The following is a 22,676-nucleotide window of genomic DNA, read 5'->3' as shown; positions in this document are numbered from 1 at the left end:
GGTCGATGTTTGGCTCGATCGCCGCTGAGGGTAAGGCCTCCGTGGCGGGGTCCATCCACCCGTCCATGGACGGCGCAACTGGCTCTGAATTGAGGGTCGGAGCGGCTGCCTGTGCGATCTCCTGAGACATCTGATGGTAGAGCTAAATCGTACTCATCGTGACCGCGTGACGCACAAGGCAGAGGCTCGAATCCGTCGAAGATCAAGTCTCCACGGATATCGGCCGTGTAGTTTAAGCTTCCAAACCTGACCTGGTGGCCAGGGGGTAACTTTCAATCTGCTCCAGATGGCCAAGCGAATTGGCCCGCAATGCAAAGCCGCCGAACACGAAGATCTGTCCGGGGAGAAAAGTCTCACCCTGGACTGCATCGCTATCGATGATAGTAGGAGCCATCAAGCCTAACGGCGACGACACAGAGGAACTCTCAATGAAAGCACCAATGTCGGTGTCAAAACCGGCGGATCTCGGGTAGGGGGTCCCGAACTGTGCGTCTAAGGCGGATGGTAACAGGAGGCAGGGGACACAATGTTTTACCCAGGTTCGGGCCCTCTTGATGGAGGTAAAACCCTACGTCCTGCTTGATTAATATTGATGATATGGTAGTACAAGAGTAGATCTACCACGAGATCGGAGAGGCTAAACCCTAGAAGCTAGCCTATGGTATGATTATATGTTGTCCTACGGACTAAAATCCTCCGGTTTATATAGACACCGGAGAGGTTAGGGTTACACAAGGTCAGTTACAAAGAAGGAGATACACATATCCGTATTGCCTAGCTTGCCTTCCACGCCAAGTAGAGTCCCATCCGGACACGAGACGAAGTCTTCAATCTTGTATCTTCATAGTCTAACAGTCCGGCCAATGGAGATAGTCCGGCTGTCTGGAGACCCCCTAATTCAGGACTCCCACACTTAGGAAAAATAAGCTCCCTTTTGTTGGTGAGCGTAGTAGTGAAACAATTTGTGATTCATGCCAACGTGCTAAGAGTCATCAATTACCTTATCCAGTGTCTACAAGTGTTTCTACCAAACCTCTCCAACTTATATTTTCTGATGTTTGGGGGCCTGCCCCTACCTCAGTTGGAAGACACTCTTATTACGTTAGTTTTATCGATGACTACAACAAATACACATGGATCTATCTTCTTAAGAAACGATCCGATGTGTTTCAAGTGTTTCACAACTTTCAAGCACTTGTAGAAAGAAAATTTGATTGCAAAATCCTTGCTCTCCAATCTGACTGGGGAGGATAATACAGAAATCTAAACTCATTCTTCCAACAAATTGGCATATCTCACCATGTGTCTTGTCCTCATGCTCATAGCAGAATGGCTCTGCTAAGCGTAAGCATAGGCACATCGTTGAAGTGGGTCTTGCCTTGCTTGCTGCTGCGTCCATGCCACTAAAGTTCTAGGATGAAGCGTTTCTTACCGTTGTTCATCTTATTAACATATTGCCTAGTTGGGTCATCAACAATGAAACTCCGGTAGAACACTTGCTTCACACCAAACCCGACTATACTTCCTTAAGAGTGTTCGGGTGTGCATGTTGGCCCGATCTTCGCCCATACAATAATCGCAAGCTCATGTTTAGATCAAAACAATGTGTTTTCTGGGTTACAGTCCACAACACAACGGTGTAAAATGCCTGGATGTGTCTACCGGACGTGTATACATCTCCCGTGACGTTGTGTTTGATGAAACTGTTTTCCCTTTGCACATCTACATCCAAATGCCGGTGCCCTTCTCCAAAAAGAGATCCTTTTTTTACCATATCATCTCACCGGCTTTGCCCATGCGGACGAATTAAATACTGATGATCCATTATTGACTAATCCTCTTACTAATGGTGAACATGAGTGTTGTGATGAAACATAAAAAACGGTGCAGAAAATGCTGAAGAAATTGATAAAAATCAATATTTTATGCGTCCTGGACAAAGCAACAGCAGTGTAGATGCGAATCAGCCTCGGGATCACAGCGTGGCAGTCTAGGGATCCTCCCCCTGCAGGTCTACCCGCATCCTCCTACGGGATCCGTGCCAGGTGCAGCAGATCGGTCCGCCCCGGGACTTGTGCCGCGTCACGACGCCAATGGCGGCTCGGTGCGCCCCTCCGCTCCGCACCACTTGTCGCCTGCCGCGTGGCCTGGGCGATTCGGCAAGGCACGGAAACCCGTCCGGATCTGGCTGGGGCTGTGCCATCATCAGCTCATCATGAGCCTGCGGCGGATGTGGGGGCTGGTGCGGGATCCTCTGCGCCTATTCCCTCTCGCTCACAGCCTGCTGTAGCCACAGAAGATCCACCCGCGTCGCCCCAGCCCGACAGGTCGCCATCGGGATCCACAGCCGATCCTGCTACGAGATCTCCTGAGCAGTCAGCGGGATCTTCTGCGCCAACTTCTTCACCATTACGAACAAGGCTTCAAAGGAGAGTAACTCAACCCAAAAATTATAAAAGCATAGTAAAATTTGGTCCTGCATGTACCACAGATGAACCAAGTACTGTTGCTGAAGCCTTGAGTGATACACGGTGGAAGAAGGCTATGCAAGAGGAGTACGTGGCGCTTCAGAAAAATAAAACCTGGCACCTGCATGTCGAGGTAAAAACGTGATTGATTGCAAGTGGGTCTACAGAATTAAGAGAAAATCTGATGGAACCATAGATCGTTATAAAGCTAGACTCGTTGCAAAAGGTTTCAAGCAACAGTATGGCATAGACTATGAGAACACCTTTAGTCCTGTTGTGAAGGCTGCTACTATTCGTCTTGTTTTGTCTATTGTTGTGTCTAGGGGATGGAGTCTACGTCAACTTGATGTACAGAATGCGTTCCTTCATGGCGTTCTGGAAGAGGAAGTGTTCATGCGACAACCTCCTGGGTTTGAGGACAAAAACAAACCCTTCCATGTGTGCAAACTTGATACGGCTTTATATGGACTGAAGCAAGCTCCTAGGGCATGGTATTCTAGATTGAGCTCAAAACTTCAAACACTTGGGTTTAATCCTTCTAAGTCTGACACCTTGTTTTTTATTTACAATAAGTCAAATACCTCCATATTTGTCCTAATATATGTTGATGATATTATCATCACGAGTTCATCAAATGAGGCTGTTACAGGACTGCTAAAGGATTTAAACTCTGAGTTTGCTCTTAAGGATCTAGGAGACTTGCATTATTTTCTTGGGATTGAAGTTAAGAAGAATGGAGATAGTCTTCACTTATATCAAGAAAAGTATGCAACTGATCTTGTAGCCAGAGCAAGGTTGCAGGGCTGTAAACCAGCTCCAACACCTTTATCCAATGCAGAAAAGTTATCCTTGTCAGAAGGAGACCTCTTGAATCAAGAGGACAGCACCAGGTATAGAAGTATGGTTGGTGCACTACAGTACTTAACTCTGACTAGACCTGATATCTCTTTTGCTGTCAATAAAGTATGCCAATTTCTTCATGCACCCACTACAGTACATTTGACAGCTGCAAAACGCATACTCAGATATGTTAAAGATACCTTGAGCCTCGGATTAACATTCAGCAAGTCATCATCAACTCTTGTCAGTGCATTCTCTGATTCTGACTGGGCATAGGCGCTCAACAGGTGGTTTTGCAGTTTTCTTTGGTCCTAACTTAATCTCTTGGTGTGCAAAGAAACAAGCTACTGTATCCAGGTCTAGTACAGAAGCTGAATATAAAGCATTGGCTAATGCCACGACAGAAATCATTTGGGTTCAGTCCTTGTTGAGAGAGCTTGGTATACGTTGCAAGCAAGCTCCATGTTTATGGTGTGACAATCTTGGTGCTACATACCTTTCCGCTAATCCTGTTTTTCATGCAAGGACCAAACACATCAAAATTGATTTCCACTTTGTCAGAGAAAGAGTTGCTGCCAAGAAATTGGACATTCGGTTTATTCACTCTCAAGATCAGGTTGCAGATGGTTTTACCAAAGCCTTATCTACAAGAAGTTTTGAAGAGTTCAAACGTAACCTCAACTTGACCAAGTTGTGAATATGGGAGGGTGTTAAACGTGATATGCAAGACGTACTGGTCCCACCTGGGCCGAACTAGGTTAGTTAGAGATAGAGTTAGGCAATATTCTTGTAACCTCTTTCATCTCTATCTTCTCTCTTTAACTTGGTTCTCAAGATGTAATCTCAACAGCCTGTATGCATATCTCAGGGATACGCCCCTGCCTATATAACACGAAACCGTCGCCTCCAACGAGGTACGACGTTCATCGATAGTTTACACCATGCATAATGCCCAAATGAATGACCATATTACTCAGTTCACACTGCACACACTTGTGCTTCTGTTCATGGCTTGCCTTGTTCAACAACTCCGCAGCGAGGTAGGAATAGCTCATACTATACTGTGTGATTTCATACAATACAAGGTGAAACAAACTATATGTACAATTGCATTTTTGCTTGTCTAATGAACGAGGGAAATGAGGTTGTGTTCACTTTGTGAGGTGAGGATGGTTTCATATGGGGCAGGGGTGCTGCGGCACGGGGCTGCTGGAGATGGGGGCCATGTGCACCGGCCTGCTGCCGCAGTGCAAGTCGCCGGCGCAGTACATGTTCTTCGCCGCCGTGCACCCCACGCAGGCCGCCCAGCTACCAGAGTAGATTAGATATTACTACAGTTCAGTCGAATGTCCTTCAGACATACAGATAGTATCACTAAATTGGTTTGGCACTTTACTGTGATTATTCAGATAGAGTTTAGACTTCAGATCAGCTTCTAGTCATAATAGCAGATTGGATTGGTTCAGATTGTTTTTTTTCCCGTGAATTTGATAGTATCACTAAATTGGTTTGGCACTTTACTAAGCATAAAAATAAGCATAATACTAAAACGCTCATCATCGATTCGCATGTGGATGCATCCACCTTTTGCCTTAGTTATGAGTCTGAATTAACTCCCATATTTTCATCAAAACGAGATAGTTGGTCAGCAAACTCCAAAAAAAAAACCTCTCTAGATTTTCCGCAAATTCAGAGTCCCGTCATCAGCTGCTACTTCATTGTTAGCCCTAAGAAACCTGAAGTTAAAGATAAAAGCCATTCGGCAGGTGTGAATATAAAGAGAATGCGCCATTGGGAAAAAAGAGATAGAAAAATCAAAGTATGATATGCATACTGACAGCGAGATTGCGAGAAAAATCAGGCTCCTAGATGAGCATGGACTGGTGATCAGTTTGTACGGTGTTGATATTTCAGCACAAGCTTGAGATTCAGGCTTGATCAATTGGTGTTGGTGATGATATTTCAGGAAAAGAAGAAAATGCTCAATTCTTGATATGTATGCTCAATTCACTGTAATCATCCAGATATAGTTCAGATCAGCTTCTACTCACAAATAGCAGACTGGATTGGATCGATTGCGACTGTCTTAACACATCCTCTCATCAGCCCTCTCCAAATGAAAATCAAAACTTGAAACTAAATAATTGGTTATCTCCATTCTAAACAATATAAGCCAGGAGGAGTGCAGCCTTCAAAATATGTTTTGCAGGTAAAATGAAGTGAATGGTAGATCAGGAAAAAAGGGGCAACTAGCCATAATATACGAAACTAGCAGTTTAATATATATTTTTGTTCATACAAAACCAAAATAATGGAAAGGAAAACCAAATGATCAGATTTTAAGTGTTCGAATTTTAGCTAAGCAACTAAAGAATATAAATAAGCACAGTACTGAAACGCTCATCATCAATTCGTCACATGCCTCATACAAATAAGTTCCTCACAAGTGAGTTAAACATGTGGATGCATCCACCTTTTGCCTTAGTTATGACTCTGAACTAACTCCTAGATTTTCCCCAAAACGAGATAAGTCACTTCCACAAACCCGAACATCTCCATATTTTCCGCAAATTCAGAGTCCCGCCATCAGCTGCTACTTCATTGTTAGTCTTAAGAAACCTGAAGATAAAGGACATGTAAAGATAATGCACCATAGCGAAAAAAGAGATGGAAAAATCAAAGTATGCCTCGATGACACGCATGTCTTGGCAGCGAGATTGCGGGAAAAAATAATTAGGCTCCGAGATGAGCATGCATTGGTGATCAGTTGGTGTTGGTATTTCACCACAAGCTTCAGATTCAGGCTTGATCTATTGGTGATGATATTTCAGGAAAATAATAAGAAAATGGTCAATTGGAAATTATGATGACACTTCAGCTTCAGATTCAGACTTGATCTATTGGTGATGATATAATGTGTTTCACAATATATAGTTCTGCACTTTATCTGTTTATCATGATAGCTAGTGCTGCAGACAGAAACCGCTTCTTTCTTCAGATAATGGAAGCTAGTTCAGAAAACACTATACTACTAGATGAAGGGTCCATGCTAAAAGACATGTTGATATTTGTTAGTAGAATTGCAAGTTGCTACCACAGGACTACACAAGGAAGAGAGATCAAGTTCAAGTTTGGCAGCATCTACAAGAGCGGCCTGTGCCGATTGTTAGTTCGAGCATGCTTATAATAAATAAATATTAGTACTAGTTCCACTGCAACACTAACTTAGAACTTAACCAATTACAGGCTAACTTTAAAAACGACGACATTTCTATTTTACTGGAGGATGATGATATATAAGCAATACATACTAGTTGTGATTCGCAAAAGGAGCAGAACATTATTTCAACAGATCATAAACTGCATATAGACTGAGTAGGAGATATATCTAAGAAAATACAACATCCTAAACATGTGAACGGATGACATGCATCTAATAGTGGAGCAATATAAGCATGAGATAGGAAACAGTACCAGAGATACATTGGATGGTAACTTTGTCACCTTCATTTCGCCTGCTGTTTGTCTGAACGAACCAAAACATCCGCCAGAGTCTTGTTTTTCGCGGTGTCCAAAGTCTTGTTCTTGCCTGCAAAAAGTTCGTTGATCAAGATACAAGAACTTGGAACATAACTATCTTATACTCATAAAATGTACAATGCATCTATGTACAACAGGAACATAAAATGTATCACCTGGAATTGTGCTAGACCAGAGAAACGACGGGAGCAGACATGGCAGATAACAACCTGAACCCAACTGGCTTGCATCAAGAATCACAGAACCCTCGATCATCCTCTTGCGCATGTCCAAACTAACATGGATTTTGTCCACGCTGAGATGCAGAGCATCAGCGTTTAGTGGGTCGATAGCAGCAATCGAAGGCGTCGCCTTGGCATTGCCCCCATTGCGCCAGAGATCGGGAACAGACACCTGGTGCTCCAGTGTCCAGCGGCCGCTCTGGTGGTTGTCGAGCACGAAGGACCTGATGTGTAAGGGGTCGACCTCGGCGTAGCACAGCCGGCCGGCGCTGACCCCCATGTGCCGGCGCTGCACAAGCTGCTCCATCTCTGTCTCGCCCTGTTGGTTCGGAAGCATGCTGTCAGGAGGGAGCTCGACGGGGCAGAGCTCGGGCCGGTCGCTGAAAGGGTCGACGCAGACGGCGCCCCAGCTCACGTCCACCCACCAGAGCCGGCCTCCGAAATCCAGCACCTCGTGGCCCAGGTGCATCCGCCGCTGAGGCGGGAGCGGGGACGGCAGCACCAGCTCGGCCCCATCCCCCGCCACCGAGGGGAACCGGCGCAGCAGGAGGCGCCGCCCGCCGTCGACCACGGTGAGCTGAGCAGCGGCATACCTCTTGGGCGGCCCGTTGAGGCCTTCGCCGTCGGCTTGGGTGAGGAGGCCCATGCCCGCCATGCCGTCTGCAAACGTCAAGGTCTTCTCCTCCGGTTCCTCGAACTCCGGGAGGCGGAACAGCTGGCCGGAGACGGGGTTGCAGACGAAGCGCGTGAACTTGCGGTAGAGGAGCTCCAAAGGGGCGACCTTGAGGAGCACCTCGGCGGGGAGGTCCAGGCCGGAGAGCGGGTGAGCCCTGTAGCGGGACTTGAGGGTGCCGAGCAGGAGGAAGCCGTGGGCGCTGGCGGCGAGGACGCGGCTGCGGAGCATGTCGGAGTACACGCGGCCGTCCGGGGGAGGCTTCGACATGAAGGCCCGGCCGAAGATGGGGATGGTGACGTAGGAGACGGCGGGGGCCCGGGCGAAGGAGAAGGAGATGCTGACGAGCACTGGTTCCCGCAGCTCTGAGGCTCTGACAATCAGGCTTTCTTTTCCATTGTCAGTTTAGCTTAGCTTCCTCGCGTGGCCTATGTCTGTCCCAACTGCCCAACTTTATGGACCGGCAACTTCTATCGTGGTAGTTGAACGAAAGATTCAAATCGGGGAGATGGGGCTCAAAGATTCAAATGGACCTCATTTTTTGATGCATTGTAAAATTAGTATAAAATTGAGTCGTCTACTCCCTGCGTCCCATAATATAAGAGCGTTTTTCACACTAGTGTAAAAAATGCTCTTATATTATGGGACGGATGAAGTATTTTGGAACAGAGAGAGTAGTTTGGTGCTTCTACACTTAGACTAAACACGATCTGTCCCCACGATCGCTCATCTCATCGAGGTAGCTGCATCAATCTGAAAGGTTCAAATTGAGGAGAAGGGGCTGAGACATTCAAGTGGGCTACTAGCGAGGTACATTCCATACTTTTTCCTTTGATTTTTAAATTTAAATATATTATGTTTTTGAATCGAAGTCTAATTTATGTTTTTGTGCGGGTCAATTTATGTTTCATTTGCATGTTAGTCTTTCTTGCGACGAGGCCTTTGAAACAAGACCACTTTTGAATATCTTTTGATAAGTTTTAAAATCTTCATCAACTTTCAACTGTTCAAACTTGACTACAACGGAGAATGAATTCAACAAGTTTCAAATACTAAAACTTAAACCCACAATGTCGTGTTTCCTGCCGATGCCCGCGTCGATGCGTCATGCACCGACAAGTCCCGCAACGAGTCCCGCTTTAGTTATTTTTTATATGTATTTAAGTCATAGTGCGGCTCATTTTCCGCCCTGTATATGAATGAAATGTAGTTCGATGAATCATTTGTAGTTCTAGTTGAGTGAATCATTTTTAATTATATTTCAACGAATTTGCATCTTGTGCTTGGGTGGGGAATTGAAGAAGAAATAGTTAGCCAAGGACATATGGGTGCCATATGCAAGGAAATTTTGAAGGCCGTATTACATACTCCCTCCGTTCCTAAATATTTGTCTTTCTAGAGATTTCAACAAGTGACTACATACTAAGCAAAATGAGTGAATCTATACTCTAAATATGTCTATATACATCCGTTTTTTTAGAAAAGGAGGATGACCCCCGGCCTCTGCATCAGGGAGATGCATACGGCCACTTTATTGATTATTCTCGAGGACCGTACAAAGTATTACAACAATGTGCCTGAATCCACCATCTTGGCAACATATGCTGCTACTCCTATCCAAAATGATGAAGGGGTGCTAGTTGGGCCACTACCCAAACCACTCACCTAAGCCTAACATCAAAAGCCGAAAGCCGAAACTCATTCGAAAGTCCCAGCCGAGCCACATACCAGGTCTGGGGCACAATCCGGTCAGACGCACTCGTGTGTCATCGCCGTCATCTTCCACAGGTCTTCAGATCATATTGAGGCTTCTACCTTGTCTGGCCACTCTGCCATCGACGTCACCATGACGCCAGACAGCAACCTCCACCTGCGCGAGCCCATCTCCGCACGTCGGACGCCGAGTCTCCACAGTGCCATGCCATCGATCTCCGCCGCCATCAAAGTGTGGGATGAAGCACCGCTCCACCATCCCTCCAGCCATCACTTGCTCCAAAACGATGCCCCTAGAAGGGAAAGCGATAGAACGCAATCATCATCCGATCCGGAAGACCCAGATCTGGGGTTTCCCCCTGAGCACCCCGAGCCTGATGGCGCAGACTGCCAACGATGCCTCGACCATCGGCAGTAGCTCCACCAGACGAGTGTCGCATACGTCGCCGTAGCCTCCAAGATGAAGCTGACCAGAATGCATGTGTCGACATCGAACCGCCACCACTTCCACCGCCGCTTGAGCAACCCCTGAGCAACGCCTTCAGGAAGGAGCACGCCACCGTGGTGTCATCGTCGCTTGGAACAGGGGGGTCTGAGGTTTTCACTTGAGCTCCTGGGAGGGGTGGAAGGAAGGAGGTCCTCTCCGAAGCCTCCAACGAGGGAAGCAACACCCAAAGGCACTGCCATCGGAGTGGCCGCCACGCCGGCAAAGATATTCCCTCGGAACCCTTCCAGCCACCGGATCTGCAAGGCCAGCACCCAAGAATGGTGACGGAAGCCACCAAGGGCCAGATCCGCTGCAGATCGGAGTAGATCGGGGGTCGAGAACGAACATCACCATGGCCACCAACATCCAGCGAGGAACCGCTGCCACAGCCGAAGCCCACCACCCTCCTGACCTCCCCAGTGCCAGGGAAGTGGCCCACCTGACCACGCCGGCGCCGCCCGCCGCCAAGCAGCGCCGCGTGCCACAGCCAGGGCCGCCGCCATGGATACGAGGCTCCCTGCCCTAGGAGGAGACGCCTGGATCCCCGCCGCCACCTTCATCAGTACCACGCGGCGGCGCTAGTGAGTACTGTTGGGGATCGTAGCAGAAATTTAAAATTTTCTACGCATCACCAAGATCAATCTATGGAGTAATCTAGCAACGAAGGGAAGGGGAGTGCATCTACATACCCTTGTAGATCGCTAAGCGGAAGCGTTGCAAGAACACGGATGAGGTAGTCGTACTCGTGGGATTCAGATCGCGGTCGATTCCGATCTAAGCGTGCCGAACAACGGCCTCCGCGTTCAACACACGTGCAGCCCGGTGACGTCTCCCATGCCTTGATCCAGCAAGGAGAGAGGGAGAGGTTGGGGAAGACTCCGTCCAGCAGCAGCACGACGGCGTGGTGGTGGTGGAGGAGCGCGGTACTCCAGCAGGGCTTCGCCAAGCACTACGAGAGACGAGGAGGGAGAGAGGTAGGGCTGCGCCTTGGGAGAGAGAGACTCGCGTGTTGGGCAGCCCCAAAACCTCCACTATATATAGGGGGAGGGGAGGGGCTGCGCCCCCACCTAGGGTTCCCTCCCTAGGGGTGGCGGCAGCCCCCAGATCCCATCTGGGTGGCGGCCAAGGGGGAGAGAGAGGGGGCGCACCTAGGGTGGGCCTTAGGGCCCATCTGCCCCTAGGGTTTGCCCCCTCTCCTCTTGAGGGCGCCTTGGGCCTTGGTGGGAGGCGCCCTAGCCCACCTAGGGGCTGGTCCCTTCCCACTCTTGGCCCACGAAAGCCTCCGGGGCTGGTGGCACCTCCTGGTGGACCCCCGGAACCCTTCCGGTGGTCCCGGTACATTACCGGTGATGTCCGGAACACTTCCGGTGGCCAATCCACACTTCCTATATATCAATCTTTACCTCGGACCATTCCGGAACTCCTCGTGACGTCCGGGATCTCATCCGGGACTCTGAACAACATTCAGTAACCGCATACATACTTTCCCTATAACCCTAGCGTCATCGAACCTTAAGTGTGTAGACCCTACGGGTTCGGGAATCATGCAGACATGACCGAGACATCTCTCTGTCAATAACCAATAGCGGGATCTGGATACCCATGTTGGCTCCCACATGTTCCATGATGATCTCATCGGATGAACCACGATGTCAAGGATTCAATCAATCACGTATACAATTCCCTTTGTCTACTGGTATGATACTTGCCTGAGATTCGATCGTCGGTATCCCGTTACCTTGTTCAATCTCGTTACCGGCAAGTTTCTTTACTCGTTCCGTAACACATCATCCCGTGATCAACTCCTTGGTCACATTGTGCACATTAATGATGATGTCCTACGGTACTCCTGCAGGGCTTCGCCAAGCACTACGAGAGACGAGGAGGGAGAGAGGTAGGGCTGCGCCAAGAGAGAGATCAAATCATGTGTTGGGCAGCCCCCAATACCTCAAGTATATATAGGGGAAGGGGAGGGGCTGCGCCCCCATCTAGGGTTCCCTCCCTAGGGGTGGCGGCAGCCCCAAAACCCATCTAGGGTTGCGGCCAAGGGGGGGAAGAGAGGGGGCCCTAGGGTGGGCCTTAAGGCCCATCTGGACCTAGGGTTTGCCCCCTCCCACTCTCCACGCGCCTTGGGCCTTGGTGGGGGGCGCACCAGCCCACCTGGGGCTGGTCCCCTCCCACACTTGGCCCACGCAGCCTTCTGGGGCTGGTGGCCCCACCTGGTGGACCCCCGGGACCCTCCCGGTGGTCCCGGTACCTTACCGGTGATGCCCGGAACACTTCCGGTGGCCAAATCGGGACTTCCCATATATAAATCTTTACCTCCGGACCATTCCGGAACTCCTCGTGACGTCCCGGATCTCATCCTGGACTCCGAACAACATTCGGTAACCACATACATACTTTCCCTATAACCCTAGTGTAGGATCGAAAGTATGTATAGAGGGGGGTGATTAGACTACTTGACCAAATAAAAACTTAACCTTTTCCCAATTTTAGTTCTTGGCAGATTTTAGCTATTGTAGGACAAGTCAAGCAATCATCACACAATTCAAGCAAGCATGCAAAGAGTATATTGGCAGCGGAAAGTAAAGCATGCAACTTGCAAGAATGTAAAGGGAAGGGTTTGGAGAATTCAAACGCAATTGGAGACATGGATGTTTTTCCCGTGGTTCGGATAGGTGGTGCTATCCTACATCCACGTTGATGGAGACTTCAACCCACGAAGGGTAACGGTTGCGCGAGTCCACGGAGGGCTCCACCCACAAAGGGTAACGGTTGCGCGAGTCCACGAAGGGCTCCACCCACGAAGGGTCCACGAAGAAGCAACCACCCACAAAGGGTCCACGAAAGTAGCAACCTTGTCTATCCCACCATGGCCATCGCCCACGAAGGACTTGCCTCACTAGCGGTAGATCTTCACGAAGTAGGCGATCTCCTTGCCCTTACAAACTCCTTGGTTCAACTCCACAATCTTGTCGGAGGCTCCCAAGTGACACCTAGCCAATCTAGGAGACACCACTCTCCAAGAAGTAACAAATGGTGTGTAGGTAATGAACTCCTTGCTCTTGTGCTTCAAATGATAGTCTCCCCAACACTCAACTCTCTCTCATAGGATTTGGATTTGGTGGAAAGAAGATTTGAGTGGAAAGCAACTTGGGGAAGGCTAGAGATCAAGATTCATATGGTAGGAATGGAATATCTTGGTCTCAACACATGAGTAGGTGGTTCTCTCTCAGAACATATGAGTTGGAATTGTGTATGTGTTCTGATTGCTCTCTTCACGAATGAAGAGGAGGTGGAGGGGTATATATAGCCTCCACACAAAATCCAACCGTTACACACAGTTTTCCAATCTCGGTGGGACCGAATCAACAAACTCGGTCGGACCGAAAATGTAAACCTAGTGACCGTTAGAGATTTTCGGTGGGACTGACATGCAACTCGGTAGGACCGATATGGTTAGGGTTTGGGCATAACGTAATCTCGGTGAGACCGATTACACAAACTCGGTGAGACCGAATTTGGTAATTAGCTAACCAGAGAGTTGGTCAGGCAAACTCGGTGGGACCGATTTGCTCTTTCGGTGAGACCGAAAAGTTACAAAAAGGAAACACTGAATTTACATTGCAATCTCGGTGGGACCGATCCGCTCTTTCGGTGAGACCGAAAAGTTACGAAAGGGAAACAGAGAGTTTGCAATCCCATCTCGGTGAGACCGAGATCCCTATCGGTAGAACCGAATTGCTAGGGTTTGGCAGTGGCTTATGACAAGTGAAACTCGATGGCGCCGGATAGAAAGAATTGGTAGGACCGAGTTTGGCTTAGGGTTTAGGTCATATGTGGATATGGGAAAGTAGTTGAGGGTTTTGGAGCATATCACTAAGCACATGAAGCAAGAGGCTCATTAAGCAACACCTCATCCCTCCTTGATAGTATTGGCTTTTCCTAAAGACTCAATGTGATCTTGGATCACTAAAATATAAAATGAAGAGTCTTGAGCTTTTGAGCTTGAGCCAATCCTTTGTCCTTAGCATTTTGAGGGTTCCACTTTCACATCCATGCCATGCCAATCATTGAGCTTTCCTGAAATAGTCATCTTGGAATAGCATTAGCTCAATGAGCTATATGTTGTTATGAATTACCAAAACCACCTAGGGATAGTTGCACTTTCAATCTCCCCCTTTTTGGTAATTGATGACAACATATAGATCAAAGCTTCGACAAATGATAATAAGCATGAAATATATCGTCGCTTTGAGAAGTATGTGACAAGTAAGAGCTCCCCCTAAATTTGTGCATATTTAAAATTTGCTTTGGACTGCAAATGCACAAAGAGTTAGAGTCATGGGTTACTCTTCCATGTCACATACATCTTGGTGGAGCGCTTAAAATGATAAGAATGAAATACATGCACTCATCACCAAGAATAGTGAATGATCACATAAGATAGATAAGATGATAATATTAAGCAAACATTAAGTGTAGCTTATGATCAAACACATGATCATCAATGTCTCACGAGCAATGACATAGTATCTCACATCAAAAGCAAACAAAGTTCGAAAAACCACCAAATAAAGCAAGAGAGAAAAAGCAACACTCTCTCTCTCTCTCGAAGCCTATGATCTATACATTTTTCTCCCCCTTTGGCAACAAGTTACCAAAAAGTTCCTAGAAAATGCATAGTGCTAGATCGACGCTCAGGCTTGATCTTCTTGGTGGTGGAGTCCGGAGCACTCCAAGGACGAAGCCTTCTGTAGACGTGGTCGGAGTCGAGGCTGAAGTAGATGCTGGAGCTGGTGGAACTGAGGCTGTAGCTGGTGCAGACGTGGTGGCTCTGGGGTCACAACTGGCACTGCAGACGACCTCGGACCTCGTGGCACTCTGGCAAAGGCATCAGTTGTAGTCTTGCCTCTCCTCTCCTGCATGTCATCCTGGAGCTGCTCCACTGCAGTCTGAATCTCTGTCACTTTGACATCCAAGTCATAGAACTTTTGTTCCATGATCCTCTCTAAGCTTGCCTGGTTCTGAGTTAGGGTGGCTAGTCCTTGCTCAATCCGCAGGGTGGATGCAATCAAGTAACCAAGCTGCTCTTGTTTGGTTTTCAGGAAATATTCAGATGCCTCCTCTTGAGTGGCATCTTGGCAGCTTTCTCCTTCCTTGCCTTCTCCTTCTTGGCTTGTGCTTGGGCAGATGATGGCTCATTCTCAGTCATAACAACTTGATTATCTCAAAATCTGGACGGATGGGCAAGTGTTCCTTGTCCAACAAGTATATGCCCGTGCCCATCTTGGAGTTAATGAGCTCCTGAATTTGGGGCATACCCACAGCTCCTCTTCTGGTCTGCTGCAGTCCTCTTGATTGTCTCTACCATGAGGCTCATCACCTTGAACTTCTGTGGCACATCAAAGATATGTAGCAAGTTGATTGCATGGCCTCTGATCATCTTGTGATCTCCAGACTTGGGCAATAAGGTGTGCCTCAGTATCCAATTTATGGTTGGCAGCCCTGACAGAAGATAATGCACTGAGCCAAATTTGAAAGTGTCAAGTGCTTCATTTGGAATTTCCTTGTACATGTTGGACATGGAGTTGTGGTCCATCTTCTTCTTGGCATAAATGTCCAAGTCATCTGCTTGCTCCTCTGGGGCATTAATGAGCTGAGCCCATTCAGCAACTGTAGACTGGTACCTCGTACCCTCTGACATCCAAATTATCCTACCATCTGGATAAAGTGTGCTGTGGAGTAGAACTGCATGATAAGTTCCTCGTTCCACTTTGTGAGCTTCTGCCCAACAAAGTCTCAACTCCACAAGCACTAAAGCTGTCACTACACTCCAGGGTAGTTCTTCGTTGTCCTTGATGTATCCCAATCAACCCATCTCATGTCACAGACTATTGGCTTCTTATCAAGCAGCACTGTCTCATAGAAATCTTGCTGTTCCTTGGTGTGAAATCTGTAATCCACAGCAGTCCTTCTCCTTGAAGCATACGGGTCTGCTTCTCTCCACTTCCTCAGCCCTGAGTCTCTCCTGAGCTTCATATCCTCAGCCACAGGATGAGCATCATTGTGGTCTGGGATCTTGGGCTTGAGTTTTCTGAGAACTTGCTCTTCATCATCTTCTTCTGCAGCTTCAGGCACTGGGGCCTTGTTCTTCTCAGCAGCAGGTATGCTCTTGTATTCCTCTTTGGTGCAGACTTGGGCTTGGAGGCAGCTTTGGGTGCTTCTTTGGGCTTAGATGTGGCAGCCCCTGTCCTATAGCATCACCCATAAGCTTAGGTGCCTTAGGTGCTGGTGCAGCAACCTCTTCTTCTTCCTCTTCTTCCATGATGGAAGCCTTTCCAAGCACTCTGGCTACGGTCTTCTTGACCCTTTCCTTCCTTTTCTTGCCTTCAGCAGCAACTGGCTCTTTGGGTGCAGGCTTTTCAGTTGAAGCTCTGGCCTTTGACATAGGCTGCCTGCCTGCTGGCCTTTTGATTTTCATCCTGGCTTTGTGCCTTGAGCTGGCTCAACTCTCTTTGATGTGGCCTCTTCCTCTGCCACATAATCTTCATCTTCAGAATCTGAAGTTCTCTTCTTCCTCTGTCTAGTGGCAGCTTTTGGCAGATTGCTTGGGGTACTTCTGCTGCCATCATCTGAAGAGCTGGAGGGACTAGTGCCCTCACTCATGTGCACTTGCTGTTCTGACACATTCTGGCTGTCACTCTGGTCTGACATGATGAACAAGCTGACTGCTGACCCTGTGAATAGTTTATAGATGAGGTAGAATAGATGAGCATCACAAAATGCAGAGATTTTTGCAAAAGAATGATCCAAAAACTTAGTTTTAGTTTCCCACTGAAATCATCTCGGATCTACCGATTTTTAAACTCGGTGATACCGAAGCAGTTTTGGAACCTAAACTAGTGAACTCGGTCAGACCGAGTCACAGTTCGGTGGCACCGAGACTGCTAGGGTTTCACAGAGTTCCAAAATCGGTCACACCGATAAGTAATTCTCGGTCAGACCGAGTCTCACTTGTGCAATGGCATAAGCCAAATCGGTGGGACCGAGTTTTTCAACTCGGTGGGTCCGAGATGGTTTCGGCGGAAACCTAACCCTAAAATTTTCGAATCAAACCTAATCTACGAAGCGCATTGACTGGATAGGAGTGTTTCAATCGTGGCAAGAATCATGATGATCACAATGTGCTAAGAATCGGATTGGAGAATAGCACAAAGATCGAGTCCATACCCTAGTTCGGCGGAGACTCGCTACGGCGGCAACGGCGGGGTAGAATTCCGTTGACGGCGAGGAGACCAGCGACTGGAGGCGGCTGGCGGCGAGGAGACGATCCGGAGACCAGTTGGCAGAGCAGGCTATCGCGCGGGCGAAGGGGTTCGGAGAAATTTCCAAATTTTTGCCCGTGACTATATATAGCCCGACCCTGTCGGTGTGACCGAGTGGAACAACTCGGTGGCACCGAGATTCATAACTGCAAGCAGTTACTGAAACTCGGTGTGACCGAAAGGTTCAAATCGGTTGCACCGAGATCGAAAACCTAGATCAACTTAATGATCTCGGTAGGACCGAAAGTGGGGTATCGGTCAGACCGAGAATCATAAAGAGGTTTTGGAAGTTTAAGTCTATGACGAATCGGGGACTCCGAGCGCTCCTCACACAGAGTGGTTCGAATCTGACTTGATCAAATTTTGTGATGTAGCATGAATAGAGTTTGAGACGAGAAAAGCATAGATAGCTAGAGGAGGTTCTTAGGCATTCTTGTCCATCCACTTGGCAAAAGGAAATAAAACCAAACAATCAAAACAACAAGTGGATGTCCTACGAATGAGTAAAATATGCAACCAGCATGCTCACACAATAAGATGGCAAATGAAATATGTGACAAGGCATGCACAACCAATTCTAGCATCTATCAAGCAATTTGCGATGACTAGGTCATCTATATATGAGTATATTGACTTAGGAGTCAAGTGAGAACACTTGATCATAGGTCATACTCATCGTTTAAGCTCAAGTGGGGTTACCACTTTTACATAAAGCATTGTTGTGTTCACATCTTTAGAGTTTCTTTAGCTCAAGTCTTAGAGTAAAGCTCCCCCTAGATGTGATATCCCCCCTAAGAGGGATGAACTAACCTTGGGTTTTGTCGATGATGACTTCATGTAGATGTTGAAGATGTGGATGCTCAATGTTGATGTAGATCACTTGGAGCTATCCATTTGAGTGAATTGCACTTTCAATACCTACATGGGTTAGTCCCACAAGGAACAAACAAGGATATCCATAGACATAGAGTGATGCACACACAAGATGATGTCCATGAAAACTTTTAGGTTACCTTGTCCCTTGTCTTACCAACAAGAGGGTTTGTGACTCCTTGAACTAGTGCAAGATGTGGAAGTTGATTGCACTTGTTCTTGCCAAAATGATAAGAGTGAAGTATGTTGGCGGAGTCACCCTCAAGAACTCTCTAGTTCTTCTTCTTTTGGATCCACATCATCTTGATGGGAATCCTTGGAGTTGTAGTCGTACTTGATGAAGTGGAACTTGAAGTAGTCTTGGGAATCCACTTGACTAAGGTCTTAGGAGCTTCTTCAAATGCATCAATTTCCTCTTGAAGCTTGTCCTTGCCTTTTTGCTTGTAGTCTTGTGGTGGAAGATCATCTTGAGCTTGTGTCCCCTTGAAAGAAGTATCATACTTCTCTTGTTGAGGAACAAACTTTGTCTTGGGGTATTGATCTTCTTCCCACTCAACTCCATTGGCATTGAACTTTCGTTCAAAACCAACACCTTGATTCTTCCGGTGCATTCCTTGCTTGCGCACAATTTCCTCGAATTGCTTACTCCCGGCAAGGCTTTTGTACACTCCTTTCTCTATAATTCCCTTCAATAAGCTATTTTCTTGCTCAAGTGTAACTTGGCTAAGAGAATCATTAGTGGAATCAAGAGAACTACTAGAAGCAACAATATTGGATTTAGCATGATCATTGTTACTGCTAGAGGAAGAATCTTTCTTGTTCTTGTTACTAGACTTGACTTGAGGCATGTAAGTGGATAAGAGTAAACGCTTGGCAATGTAAGAAGAACTTTTCTTGCGGAGATCATCATTGATTGCTTTTAAGAACTCATGCTCTTGCTCAAGATTGAGCTTTTCAAAGCGTAATTTCTCATGAGCTCTTAAAAGTTCTCGATGATCTTCGAAGATAGTTTCATGAGCTAACTTAAGAGTGTTTAGTTCTTTAGTTAGAGCCTCAATCTTCTCCTTATCATTGTCATTTGTTTTATCTTGATTAGCATGATTAATTGACGTTTCATCATAGTATTCATCACTAGAGTTGTCAACAAGCAAATCATCACCTAACAAGTCATCTTCATCACTATTGAAATCAACATACTCGGGGTGTGTTACCTTAGGACCTTTGGCCATGAAGCATCTTCCAATTCCTTCATTTGGTGAGTCAAATATGTCGTAGGAGTTGGTTGACACAAGTGCTAGACCGGCAACACCTTCATCTTGAGTATCTTCGGAGTCGGAGTGATAACTTCTCTCGGAGTGGCTGTCGGAGTCGGAGCCGGATACCCATTCACCAACATGAGCTTGATGTCTTCGTTTGTGTAGCTCCTTGATGATTTTTCCTTCTCCGAATCCTTGCTTCTCCGTGAGTATCTTCGTTCATAACGATCATCTCTACTACTTCTCTCTCTTGGTGGTGATTCTTCTCTTCTTCTTTTTGGAGAATCTTCTCTTCTTTGTAGGGAGCCGTACACTCATTGGAATAGTGTCCGGTCTTCCACAATTGTAGCAGTTTCGCTCTCGACTAGAAGATCTTTTGTCATTGTAGGACCTTGACTTGAACTTCTTCTTTTTCTACTCTTGTAGAACTTGTTGAAGTTCTTCACCATTAAGCTCAATTCCTATTGAAGTTTTTCTCACTTGATGATGTAGGAGTTCACATGAGGCTTTGTAAGCACCACTTGTTGTTGTGAAGCTTCCTCTTTATCCTTGAGTGACATCTCATGAGCAACAATTCTTCCAATGACTTCCGTTGGCTTGAGATCTTTGTAATTGGCATCATTTGGATCAATGTGCACGGTATATTTTCCATCCAAGGCTCTTAGGATCTTCTTGATGATGAATTTGTCGGTCATCTCTTCACTTCCTAAGCCGACAATCTCATTTGTGATAAGAGCAAGCCTAGAGTACATTTCAGCGACACCTTCACCATCCTTCATTTTGAACTTGTCAAGTTGACTTTGAAGCACATCCAACTTGGATTCCTTGACGGAGTCGGTACCTTCGTGCATATCAATCAAAGTGTCCCAAATTTCCTTTGCATTCTCAAGACGGCTGATTTTGTTGAATTCTTCGGGGCACAATCCGTTGAAGAGAATATCACAAGCTTGAGCATTGTATTGCAACATCTTCAACTCATCCGCGGTAGCTTCACGGTTTGGTTCTTTCCCATCAAAGAAGTCACCTTGCAAACCAACACACACAATAGCCCAAACGGCGGGGTTATGTCCAAGAATATGCATTTTCATTTTATGCTTCCAACTAGCAAAATTAGTACCATCAAAGTAAGGACCTCTACGGTGATAATTTCCCTCGCTAGACGCCATACTCTCCTAGGTTGTGAAACCAAGGCTATGACCACCAAAAGCTATGGAGATCAAAGCAAATGGAGACCAAAGCTCTGATACCACTTGTAGGATCGAAAGTATGTCTAGAGGGGGGTGATTAGACTACTTGACCAAATAAAAACTTAACCTTTTCCCAATTTTAGTTCTTGGCAGATTTTAGCTATTTAGGACAAGTCAAGCAATCATCACACAATTCAAGCAAGCATGCAAAGAGTATATTGGCAGCGGAAAGTAAAGCATGCAACTTGCAAGAATGTAAAGGGAAGGGTTTGGAGAATTCAAACGCAATTGGAGACACGATGTTTTTCCCGTGGTTCGGATAGGTGGTGCTATCCTACATCCACGTTGATGGAGACTTCAACCCACAAAGGGTAACGGTTGCGCGAGTCCACGAGGGCTCCACCCACAAAGGGTAACGGTTGCGCGAGTCCACAAAGGGCTCCACCCATGAAGGGTCCACGAAGAAGCAACCACCCACAAAGGGTCCACGAAGAAGCAACCTTGTCTATCCCACCATGGCCATCGCCCACAGGACTTGCCTCACTAGCGGTAGATCTTCACGAAGTAGGCGATCTCCTTGCCCTTACAAACTCCTTGGTTCAACTCCACAATCTTGTCGGAGGCTCCCAAGTGACACCTAGCCAATCTAGGAGACACCACTCTCCAAGAAGTAACAAATGGTGTGTAGGTAATGAACTCCTTGCTCTTGTGCTTCAAATGATAGTCTCCCCAACACTCAACTCTCTCTCATAGGATTTGGATTTGGTGGAAAGAAGATTTGAGTGGAAAGCAACTTGGGAAGGCTAGAGATCAAGATTCATATGGTAGGAATGGAATATCTTGGTCTCAACACATGAGTAGGTGGTTCTCTCTCAGAACATATGAGTTGGAATTGTGTATGTGTTCTGATGGCTCTCTCCACGAATGAAGAGGAGGTGGAGGGGTATATATAGCCTCCACACAAAATCCAACCGTTACACACAGTTTTCCAATCTCGGTGGGACCGAATCAACAAACTCGGTCGGACCGAAAATGGTAAACCTAGTGACCGTTAGAGATTTTCGGTGGGACTGACATGCAACTCGGTAGGACCGATATGGTTAGGGTTTGGGCATAACGTAATCTCGGTGAGACCGATTACACAAACTCGGTGAGACCGAATTTGTAATTAGCTAACCAGAGAGTTGGTCAGGCAAACTCGGTGGGACCGATTTGCTCTTTCGGTGAGACCAAAAAGTTACAAAAAGGAAACACTGAATTTACATTGCAATCTCGGTGGGACCGATCCGCTCTTTCGGTGAGACCGAAAAGTTACGAAAGGGAAACAGAGAGTTTGCAATCCCATCTCGGTGAGACCGAGATCCCTATCGGTAGAACCGAATTGCTAGGGTTTGGCAGTGGCTTATGACAAGTGAAACTCGGTGGCGCCGGATAGGAAGAATCGGTAGGACCGAGTTTGGCTTAGGGTTTAGGTCATATGTGGATATGGGAAAGTAGTTGAGGGTTTTGGAGCATATCACTAAGCACATGAAGCAAGAGGCTCATTAAGCAACACCTCATCCCTCCTTGATAGTATTGGCTTTTCCTAAAGACTCAATGTGATCTTGGATCACTAAAATATAAAATGAAGAGTCTTGAGCTTTTGAGCTTGAGCCAATCCTTTGTCCTTAGCATTTTGAGAGTTCCACTTTCACATCCATGCCATGCCAATCATTGAGCTTTCCTGAAATAACATCTTGGAATAGCATTAGCTCAATGAGCTATATGTTGTTATGAATTACCAAAACCACCTAGGGATAGTTGCACTTTCACCTAGCGTCATCGAACCTTAAGTGTGTAGACCCTACGGGCTCAGGAGTCATGCAGACATGGCCGAGACAACTCTCCGGTCAATAACCAACAGCGGGATCTGGATACCCATGTTGGCTCCCACATGCTTCACGATGATCTCATCGGATGAACCACGATGTCAAGGATTCAATCAATCCCGTATACAATTCCCTTTGTCTATCGGTACGATACTTGCCCGAGATTCGATCGTCGGTATCCCGATACCTTGTTCAATCTCGTTACCGGCAAGTCTCTTT

The 22,676-nt window shown here is 46.8% G+C and overlaps 1 protein-coding gene across 1 annotated transcript; it reads right to left on the bottom strand.

Annotated features, from left to right (window-relative positions):
- Nucleotides 1-5,690: 5,690 nt before the first annotated feature.
- On the bottom strand, nucleotides 5,691-8,147 carry LOC125532958 (the record flags this gene model as incomplete). Its single annotated transcript, XM_048696796.1, has 3 exons — nucleotides 5,691-5,927; nucleotides 6,783-6,897; nucleotides 7,004-8,147. Coding segments are annotated over 2 exons (1,227 nt in total), but the record flags the coding sequence as incomplete, so codon positions are not given.
- Nucleotides 8,148-22,676: the final 14,529 nt, after the last annotated feature.

The sequence above is a fragment of the Triticum urartu genome, chromosome 1 (genome assembly GCF_003073215.2).
Source record: "Triticum urartu cultivar G1812 chromosome 1, Tu2.1, whole genome shotgun sequence".
Taxonomy (NCBI): domain Eukaryota; kingdom Viridiplantae; phylum Streptophyta; class Magnoliopsida; order Poales; family Poaceae; genus Triticum; species Triticum urartu.
Note: the sequence above shows the minus strand (reverse complement) of the source record. Positions and strands in the feature narration are given on the sequence as shown.